Source organism: Vigna umbellata, chromosome 9 (genome assembly GCF_029865625.1).
Source record: "Vigna umbellata cultivar VRB3 chromosome 9, Vumbellata_1.0, whole genome shotgun sequence".
Classification (NCBI taxonomy): Eukaryota; Viridiplantae; Streptophyta; class Magnoliopsida; order Fabales; family Fabaceae; genus Vigna; species Vigna umbellata.
The window spans coordinates 39,626,570-39,637,594 of NC_142173.1; the positions used below are offsets into that span (position 1 = coordinate 39,626,570).

The following is an 11,025-nucleotide window of genomic DNA, read 5'->3' on the forward strand; positions in this document are numbered from 1 at the left end:
CTAAAAAAATCATCCAGATACTAAATAGATAAAATATGAATTTAATAGACTTAAAATATTAACTTTACTTCCAATTTAAAATGTTAAAAGAATTTTATTTTTATTCGATATGAACTTAGTTGTATGAAAGCGTTTTAGTTAGGCTTTGTTCACTTGAATGAATTTGAGAGAGAGTGATTGAGGGAATTTGAGAGGATTTAAAGATAAATTTTTTTATTATTTATTTGAGTGGATTTGAAAATAAGTAAGAGTGAATTTGAAAGTAAAGTTTGTGAGAATTAGTGTAGGATTTGATTGATGTGACAGATTAAAAAAATTTACCTCTAAATCCACTTTCACTTACCCTTAAATCCACTCAAATAAACAACATAAAAATTTATCTTCAAATCCTCTCAGTCATTCTCCTCAAATCCATTGAAGAGAACAAAGCCTTATACAGGGTTAATAGAGGCCATGTTGATGGAAAATGCAGGATATTATTTATACAAGTTGAAGAAGAGAAGATAAGGTGAGAAGAGAAGTGGTTCAATTCTACAAAAGCACTACTACATAAAGCGGAAAAGATGGAGAAGAAGACAAAACTTGACCTTAGGTGTGTTCCCCTCCAAACTGCAAATAAGATGGGACCTGTACCACATCTTGTTGGAGAAAATGTGCACATGAAGAATTAGAGGAATTAACAGCAAGACAAATAACACAGCTACCCTTTTTTTTATTCATAATAAAGTTGTGTTTGGTGACATAGTTTGAGGAAAAAGAGAGAAAAAGATTAAGGGTAGAAGAAGCTTAAGGTGGAGAGCAAGTGGTGATGCAAAGACACTGTTCCAATTTGTTGTCATCTGAGAAATAGACAGAGGCAATAATACATGGATTTGTATGTACAGTTTGAAACAGGGCCCCCCAATACCCTTCTTCTGTACATATTCTCTATTGCCAATTATTGTCATCATTCTCTTACTACTCTCTCTCTCTCTGCAGATAGATGCTTTGTGCATGCATTTTCTATCACTGTTCTTTCTGTTCACCTCATTCTTCCTTATTATCTTTATGTGGTACACACAGTATACTCTGTGTGTTCATGGGAAAAGAGGAACATTGCTTTCTACCCTTTTTCTTTGCCATTGTCATGACCTCATCCACTACTACTCAATGTGCCTTCTGCCATGATGTCAAAAACATTGGTAAGAGGAGGAATGTGTGTTGCTCCCTTTTCAACTTATTAGTGTTATTTGGTAACATCTTATGTTGCTTATTAAAGTTCACTCTTTGTTAGTGGGGTCATTCCTTGTTTCATCCACTGTTCAAGAATGCTGATTTGCCTCTGCTAAATGCTTGTCATTCATTTCCTATCACTAAAACACCAAACAGTTGCAGATAATGAGGTTGTTTAGGCACATTAATTAAGATATGCTTCTTCACTTTCTTATAGAAAACACCTGTGTTAAAATATCTCTTTGGCATTTCAAGACACCATTAAATTTCTTTCAATTTTTATGACAGTTTCATGCATTTTAACATAAACAAATGGTTTTAGTAAAATTGAAAACAGAAATCATGATAAAGTTTTATACAAGCTAAAACTACATCTTAAGATATTTTGGAAGACATTGTTAGAAGAAGAAGGGAAACTAAACTCTTCATTGTGTTATCATGTCTCTCTAAAGAGATTGATTCTAACTGTTTATCAGGGATATTCTTGCTGCATTTTTACATTTTTTTAAAAGATAACTTCTACTACATTTTTTAATTACAACCAGAGAAAAACATCATTTAGTAAATATAACGCTTTTAACACATTACAGGAGTGCAAGAGATTAAGGTACGAGATTTTTGCTGCATAACTGAAATAATGCATCATTTTATTTGGTGTATCATTGTTAAAGATAAGGGAATAAGAATAAGAACATGATGCTCAGAGAATTTACTTACAGTGAGTTGTTAGGCCTAGTGTTAATGGTATCAGAGACTGTTTTTCTGTTTTTAGTTCGTTTGGCTTTTTATGGAATGGATGAGTACCAAAGTCAGGTAGAAATCCCTTTTGCCCTGCCTCCAACCCCTTCTCTATCTATCAATGTCTTTATGAGGAAGTAATTAAAAAAAAAAAACATTCTTTTTTTCTCAAATGCAATTATTACTAATACAACCTGAAGAAACAAAAGAGGAAAAAAAAGATGGGGTATTAATAATACAACCTGAAGAAACAAGACAAAAAAGGAGGGGCAATTTTATCCTACAGTACAATCCAATAAATGAAGGTAAAAAAATGGGGGCGGGCCAAAAAAAAAACATTAAACTCTGGTTAACTAAACTTGAGTGTGTCTGGTGGTGGGAATGATCAGTGGATCTGTTTCAAGTGAAGAAATATTGGTAAACTCATCAGAAGCAACAGTAATAACTATCTCTTCAAGACAACAAGCATGAGCATTGTTGTTCATGTTAGCCTCTTTTGGGGTGAGTGTAGGTAACTTAGAGTTAGAATCTGGAGCTGTAGCAGCAGCAGCAGAAGTGGTAGTAGTTGTTGATGTTGTTTTTGTGAGTTCCTTGGCTTTTTCTACTTCCACATTCCAATCTGTTCTGCAAAGCACATAGAGCATGAGGCCTGCACAGGAGACTTGGGCTGCAAGCAACCCAAGCCAAAGCCCTGCAAACCCCATTTTGGCCACAAAGCCCAGAAGGATAGCCACTGGCATACCCACCAAGTAAAATGAGCCCAAATTGATGTTGGCACCAATGGCAGGTCTTGCACTGCCCCTTAGGACTCCACAGCCTGTGGTCTGTGGGCAGTTTCCAAGCTCACAGAGGCCAGCAATTGGCAGCACCAGTGATGTGAGTTCCAAAATTTCATGATCATTGGTGAAGAATCTGCCCCATTGGTGCCTCATCAAGGTGGTGAACAGCATGGCTGCAAGGCCTAATGCCACAGCACAAAAGAGTGAGACTATCATGGAAAGTCTTGCTTTTCCAGGGTTGTTTGCACCTAGCTCATTCCCTATTCTTGTGGAAACACCGAGGCTGAGTGATGATGGGAACACATAGACCAAAGATGTTGTTTGGATAAGGATTCCCATTGAAGCAATGGTTGCTTTTGGATTGGCCAAAAGGCCACATAGCATTATCATGAACTCATACCACCACCACTCAAGGCAAACTGAGACACAGGTTGGAACTGCAAGTGACAGCAATGAGGACCACCCTTTGATGCAATCCACGCTTGGGGGAACCCATGAGGCCTTGTATGCACCAGAGAAGTAGACAAAAGAGGAGAGGAAGAGAATCAGATTGAGGTTGGTCAACACCATTGCAGTAGCCACCCCAGCAATTCCCATCTTGAGATGAACCACCAGGAGGAAATTCAAAGGCACATGGAGAAGAACTGAGATGGTTGAGCAATATGTCAATGGCAATGTGATTCTCTGAGTCCTGAGGTAGATTCTCAGAGGGTGGAGAAGTGAGAGGAGGAAAAGGTCAGGTATTGAGAAAATGATGAATGTTTGAGCCACTGATGCTATTTCATTGTCTTGGCCAGACCACAAGAGGATTCTCTTCATGTTGAGCCACATGAATGAGATGGGGATGGATGTTGAGAGCAGAAGGAGCACAGTTCTCTGCAGTGTCAAGCCAAGTAGCTTCCATTGCTTTGCTCCATAAGCCTGTCCACAAATTGGTTCCATCCCCATGGCCAATCCAGAGATCACAGAGTAGCCAGTGATGTTGGCAAAACCAATAGAGAGAGACCCTCCAGCTAGTTCCATCTCTCCAAGATAGCCAAGGAAAATCATAGAGATCATAGCTCTTGAATACAACACTAAACCAGTTATGGCTGTTGGACCTGATATCATCCCTATAGCCTTGATTTCTGCTATGGCCTGAATCAATGCAGAAACACAGAAAGATGAGCTGAATAGTAGTTCATTAATATAAATGATATAAACTGACACTGTTATTTGTTTTTACATAGCAGTATTAGTATGTCACTGCTACAAGGGACACAGTAGTATTAGTAACCTAGTTACTTCATTGAATTTACTTTTACATAAAAACAAAAAACATGTGTGTATTTGCTACTTGCTTTGTTCTTGTTTCATTACCTCATTGAAGGTAGGCCATCTGTGCAACTCATCTTGAGCCTGATCATCATCATGAGGAGAAAGATAGAGAACTTTGGGGTGAGATTTTGAGGGAGTAGGAAATGAAGATGGTGAAGTTGGGTTGGGATTACACATGACTATGGTAAAAAGTGTTATGAGGATAGAAAAGAAGAGAGTTAGAGATAGAGAGAGTGTGTTTGTGTAAGAAAGGTAGGAAAATATGTGGTATGTTCCCCTGCTACCACTCTTCTCTTGCTTTTGCCTTACAAGAGTGAGCGTGCGGTTTGTTTGATTGAGAGTAGCAAGCTTTGTATGTGGGAGAATGAACTAAGGGGAGGCCCTTTTATGCATGAAAGATTGGACCTTTTCAAATTTCAACAAAATCACAATTTTTTAATATAAAATATAAATAACTTGCCAAAAAGGTGAGATCTCAGTCAAAAATCACTCTTTAATCACCAATCAACTAGACTCAAGTTCAATTTTTAAACTAAAAAATATTGTTAATAAATTTGCAATAAGTGTCATACATCATGATGTTAATAAGAAAGGCCAATATTATATATATATATATATATATATATATATATATATATATATATATATAGTTTTTAATTTAGAGAGAATGTCAAAAAGAAAGATCAAGTTGAAGGAAAGAAAATGGTTGTGGGGTGGTGGCATGGTAACCAACTTTGATCACTTTGTGATTATGTAAGTGTAGATAGAAGCTAATTTTATTTATTAAAAAGTGAAAAAAGAAAAAAAAAATGGGGTGATAAGTGGTTTTCTTTAGCATTGAGTGTGGAGTGAAAATAAGTTCAAAGCTATCATCTTTAGGAGGGTGAAAATCAAGAGAAAACAAAAAAGAGAACAAAATGCCTTTATTCGCTTTGATGGATTTTTTTTTCAGCCGTCTAAAACGACAACTTTGGTTCGATAATGATGCACTCGATAGTGGTTTCAAGTTTTATGTTATTGGAAATGGATAACCTTTTCAATTAAAAAGAAAAAAAAATACCATGCTTTGGGTTCTCGTGAATGGAAAATAAAGAATTTTATACTGAAATTTGGTAAAGTGGGGGGTTATGAGAAGTCAATTCTTGCATGTGAAATTAAACCTTAGGTTATTACTTGTAGACTATGGTTGAAGTATTTCATTCTTTATTAAGTGCAACTAATTTTTTTAATAGTATTATCGTATCATGTATGGTCACTTGATTAGAAAAAAAGACTTAATTTTTCAATAGTTGCTAACTTATTTGTTATCATATATCCACGCTTTCCAAACAACATGATAAGTTAATTAATTAAATATACTATTTTATTTGTGAGTCCATTACATATTATTACTCTATTATGAGTTTAAAAATTTTATGTTGTAAACTAGTTAAATATATCTTAGTAAATATAACTTCGATGAAGTTATTATAAAAATAACAAACTTAATTTGTATATATATGTATATACTTGAATAATTGTATAAAAATTATTTCAATATCTATATTATAATTATTGTGTTATTGGCTTCTAACTTTTTTCTTTTTTTGAGGAATTGAAATTGTTTATTTCGTCTTACGTTTTAGTTTTCCTACACGTCTAAACCAATTAAAATAAGATTCTTCCACTATGTTTTTTTTTTCACAATAGGTTTCCAACATTTTTATGCATTGTTTTAATCATCTCTTGCTTAAAATAACACAACACTCATAATTTTTAAATTGAGGTTATTTGTCGTTGCCTTTTTACCGTCCAAATTATGCATACTTTTATACAACATCTCAATATGATTTCGTTGTAAAATATTTTTTAAATAATTTTAGTACTATTTTGTCACATATAAGATTCAATGCACATCCAATCTTGTGGTTGATATCATTCTCCTTTTTCTTGCTTGTTTTTCTTTTTATAATAGTATACTATCAAGATATCTAAACCATGCTTAGCATGTGATAAGCTATGGTCTTCAATTTTTTCTTCTCTAAGCATTGAATGTGAACTAAACTTACATTTTATAAATTCTATCATTTCTACTTAAAAAAGTTTCTAATGTTTCTCTTCAAATTTGTTATTAACTTCCTCTGAACTTCAACTAAAACTATGTTATTCATAAAAAGCATACATGGTATTGGATGCGTTATAAATATATTGAATGTGTTATAAACACATTCAACTAATATTAAAGCTTAATACCTTTTTGAACTTAATAGTTATAGTAATTATTTAATGTTTTTTCTTAAATTTTTTATTTAATGTAATTCTACAATTTATTAAAAAGAATCAACGTGGTTCAATATGTTATATTAGTAATATTGTTGGAAAATGATGAGTTGATAAAATGATGCATTTGTGTTTCTAAAAGAAAAAAATATTCATAGAATTGAACAATTACTACAAAAGCTATAAATAAAAAAGTATTAAACCTTACTACTAATTGAGGTAAAAATAAAACTTTGAAAAAATATTTATTAAAAAGGAAACTTACCTTTTTTCCCTTTAATTTCCTCGAAAACATACTAGTGTAGATTTATAGTTATAAGAAAAGCTGAGGCCTAGACTTATTGTTGTCAACTTCTCACACATATCATTGCTCAATTATGAATGAAAGCAAAAGGCTCTTCTTTTTTTATAAAATATAGGGTTTTTTGTATTCCTTTTTCAATCATATGTAACCAATTTTTTTTATATGCCTTTATACCCTAGATAAGATCTTAATTAGAAATATAATATATATATATATATATATATATATATATATATATATATATATATGGGTCATCTTAATATTATATTTTTTTTTGTCGTTTTTAAGTTGTGAAATCATTTAGTAAAGTTTATTATCAAGCAATTTTAAGATTTCATATTTAGCAAAAACATAGTGCTAACCCACTTAATCTATGTTGTAACATCATTAAATTAAGATAAAATATAAACAATTTTAATTTTGGAAAGTTTCATTAAACAATGCAAAAATCAATTTGATTTAACTTAATATCTTTATACAAAACGTTGATTTTTTTTATTAACACTCTTCAACCCTTTCAATTAAAAAAAAAATTGATTAAAACCTGTATACTCATTTAATTACTTATCATGCTTGCTTACTTCAATAAATTAGTGAATGGATAAAATAAGCCTTAAACTGGGTTATATTCCATTCACAACTAATGAATGTATTTCCCTGGTTTAATATTGCTATTAAAACAAATTGATTATCACTGACACGTACATGCATGAAAATGACTCTAAGATAGGGACCCACATGAAATTTATAAGAGAAAAAAAGAAAAAAGTGGTTTAAAAATAATGTGTCAAAGAGCAATCATATAATTAGCATTGTTCTTGTCCTATATTAAAATTTCTCATATGTATACTGCAAATGCAACATGGTTTGTTTTGTTTTGAGCAATAGGTTCTGATTTGGAAGGCAAAATGTTTTGCTTTTGCATGTTCTTTGAGGCATCCAAGTGTTGCATGTTCCATTCTTTCCCAACCAATGTCATAAAACCCCATTCCTAACACAACTCCTGCTGTCTAGTGTTGATAGAAATAGAACCATATCTCAAACCCCAAAGCCCCAAAACATTCCATTCCATTCATCACTACTTTCCCAAATTCTAAAGATGGCAACTTTTCACTACATATCTAAGTTTTGGCCCCACACTTTCTACTCCTCTTCCTCTATTTCCCTTCATATTATTGCTCTTTGAATGACTGCACTGTTGTTACATATGCAGATGTAACATCTGTAATGGGATTGGTTTATGTGTGTTAACCAATAGAGGGGAAATGAAATGTCTGAATTAAGATTGTTAGCAACAGATGGTCTTTTAGAAGACAGTAGTACCAATGACAAGTTGCTAATTGGTTTTGTGCCTTAGAGGGTTTTATTTATAGTGCACCCTTCTTCTTAGTTTCCATTTGTAAAGGTTTTCTTCATCCGAATCATTATATATAATATATATATGTTTATATGTTTATATGTTTATATCAGTAAGTGAAAATATGGAATGGATTGGGCCACTAGTGGCCATACGGAGGAGAGACAGATGGGAAATTGGAAACATTAGAGAGAGAATATGAGTGCTCCAATCACAACATCCATTTAATCTGTATCACAAAGGTCACAAGTCATGTGTATAGGATACCATTACAATTTTCCTCAGTGATCAACCCAATTGGATATAGTTCAACAGAGTATTATCTCTTTCAGTTTAAGTTCTTAGAAATCCAAGATTGAGTTTGAAGTGCCGCATTGAGTAGTAGAAATGAAAAAGTTTGTATATAAGAAAAACAAAACTCAAATACAAAGTGAGTTTGAATTTCATGTTGAGTAAAAATAAGAAAGTTGAACACCATACAAAGAACAAAACTCATAAATTCATTAGTTTTAGGTTGGAGGTGGTTTCAATTCTTTATGTTGAGTTAGACTCATGTCTTATTATTGTTATGTTACACAAGAGATCCTCCCTCAAAAGATCCATTAAGTCTTAATGTTTTATGTTGAGGGACAACTCATACTGGTCAATTTCGCTAGTCTATTCCAATATAAAAAATTATAGTTAATTTCTATTGAGAAAATAAAGAGGTTTAAACCTGGTTGGTAAACACGATACATCAAAACGTACATGATTGAATAAATTTTTTTAGAATGATGACTTAGGTTGACAGAGAAATATCACAACAAATAATTAGTTTTTGTGGTATATATTTGAGTATGAAAAAGAAAATCTTTCTAAGGAGGTAATATCTGCATAGTCTTTGAGTTTGACCAAGCTGTCTTAAAGTTAGAAGTCAAGAATTTGAATCCATTGAATGAATTAATCTCTTTGAAGACATGTTTTTTCCATTACAAAGCTTCTGATATGATGTTTAAAGAGTGGAGAAAGTGGGTAATTAATAGAATGTATTGTTAAAAATATTGGTTGTTGCTTGGTAAACTTATAAGAGAACAAAAGTGAATGATTAGGCTAGAAAGAACAGAAAGATGTTCAACTTCTTCTTTGTAGGGTGTCATGAAGAGAAAGTACTGAAGTAGTAGTAGCTAGTGATAGTAGGTTACTCTACATTTAGTGCTTAGTTTCTGACAAAATGGTAACATTGCTGATTAGCACATGCTAGCCCCTATTTTGGAAATAGTGTGGACCTGTTTTTCACAACAGATAGCAGTGTCCCCATTTAGATTCTAAGCAACACAATACATATATTAAAAGGGTTTGCCATTGATGGTAAGGGACCAAGCACAACCAATCCAAAATTCCACTTCAGTTGAAAAACTAGAACCAATTATCTCCAACATGCACATTCTTAATATTTCTGCTTCTGTTATGTAGCCTAATTAGGTGCTTTTCCTTAGGCACAACCTCACCATAATTAATGCTTCATCTCTCACAGGTCTTGTACTATGCACATGCACCAAGTTGCTGTTAGTTTCACATGCTTCTACCGTTACTTAAATATGAGTTAGATGAACAACTATTAGGGATTCTCCCAACCTGCATTCCCTTTCTCTCCTTTGCAAAATCCTTTTTTTATGCCAAAGTATATAAAATATGTTAACAAAAAGAGTGTGACAGCTTTAGACAATATAAATCCCATTAAAGACCCTCTAGTTGTACACTATAACAACCTATTGTTAGTTGCAAAATCTTTAGCAGGAGGATCTTGGAAATAACATATAATAGTAGGTAATAGTTGGAAAAACTGTTTTTTTCTTTGCTAAACTTCCCTTTATATATGCTTTGAAATTGATAAGCATTTTGTATGTAAAATGGCATAGGTTGAAATCATGATTCATGTATTTGAAGTAAAGTAAACGTTTCCATAAATATTCTTTTGAGGGAATATTTTGGTAAGAAAATTGAAGTATTAAATAAAGTGATATGTTATTTTAACTGGTTTTTAGTTGGAGTCACGGGCATAGCATCAAAAGAATCAGTACTGAGGATGGGAAGATAGAAAAACGGTGTCATCCAAAGGGTGAACATGAGTTAGAAATTTGGAATCCAAATTCGAATTTGGCATTTTAATTGGGCAACTAATTCTCCTTCCCACCTGAGAGGGGTTTATTTCATAGATACCCAATACTAGGATCACGTGATTGTGCTCTCATCAATTTAAAACACATCTTAGGACAAGTTCGGTAGATAGATTAGACAGTTTTTTTTTTTCTTTTTCCTTTGGGAAATTCTCTTACCGTTATCTGCATAATTAAAATAGATGAGAGAAAGAGAGAGATACAAAATAAATTTTAGTAATATAATAGACAGACATAAAAAAATGGCTTATAAAAAGTAAAGCACATGAGAATAATATAACTCAAGCTGATTAGAAAAGTAGATGAGTTGAGGAATATGGCTCAAATTTTAGGGATATGACAGTGAAAACTACAACGCTAGCTGGGGCAAAAAGAGTGACAAGACAAATGAAATATTAATTTTGACAATGTTATGCTTCTCTAGAAGATGGAACAGATTCCAAACTTGTATTGTATCCATCTAACCAAAGCTTTTTCCCATGAATGTATTATCATGGGGTCAAATATTCTACCATACAACCACCAAATTCATCCTCAATTCTCTCCCCACAAATCAAATTACATCCTTTTCTTTTGGTTTATCTTCAGTAATCATTTACTACTGAGACATACTTTCTCCATTTTCTTGACCAGAAGTAATAAGCATAAGCATCTTTTTGTCTTGCAAATCAAATATCTCAGGATGAATGAACATTAAGTTTTGATGATCCAAACTGTGAAAAGGTGAAAATCTCCCTTTTCACAATTATCAAATCTTATCAAAACCAATTGAACAGTTATTTGCTCATGGTTCATCAATCCATCGAAGAGATTTTATAGCCAATCAAAATATGTGGTGTGTGTGAAAAAAAGATATTATGCGAAAGATGATTGAAAGCAAATCAGGGTGAAGTATATCAAACA

General features: G+C 32.7%; 1 protein-coding gene across 1 annotated transcript; it reads right to left on the reverse strand.

Annotated features, from left to right (window-relative positions):
- Positions 1-2,091: 2,091 nt before the first annotated feature.
- On the reverse strand, positions 2,092-4,385 carry LOC124822127 (protein DETOXIFICATION 48-like). Its single transcript, XM_047294097.2, has 2 exons — positions 4,089-4,385; positions 2,092-3,866 (listed from the first exon to the last, which is right to left on the reverse strand). The coding sequence occupies exons 1-2, from the start codon at positions 4,221-4,223 to the stop codon at positions 2,304-2,306; spliced, it is 1,698 nt and encodes a 565-aa protein (XP_047150053.1). The 5' UTR covers positions 4,224-4,385; the 3' UTR covers positions 2,092-2,303.
- Between the last annotated feature and the right edge of the window lie 6,640 nt (positions 4,386-11,025).

Coding starts and splice junctions, on each gene's coding strand:
- LOC124822127 (XM_047294097.2), bottom strand. CDS start 4,223: ATGTGTAATCCCAACCCAACTTCACCATCTTCATTTCCTACTCCCTCA. Junction 3,867..4,088: donor GATGGCCTACCTTCAATGAG/GTAATGAAACAA, acceptor GCATTGATTCAG/GCCATAGCAGAAATCAAGGC.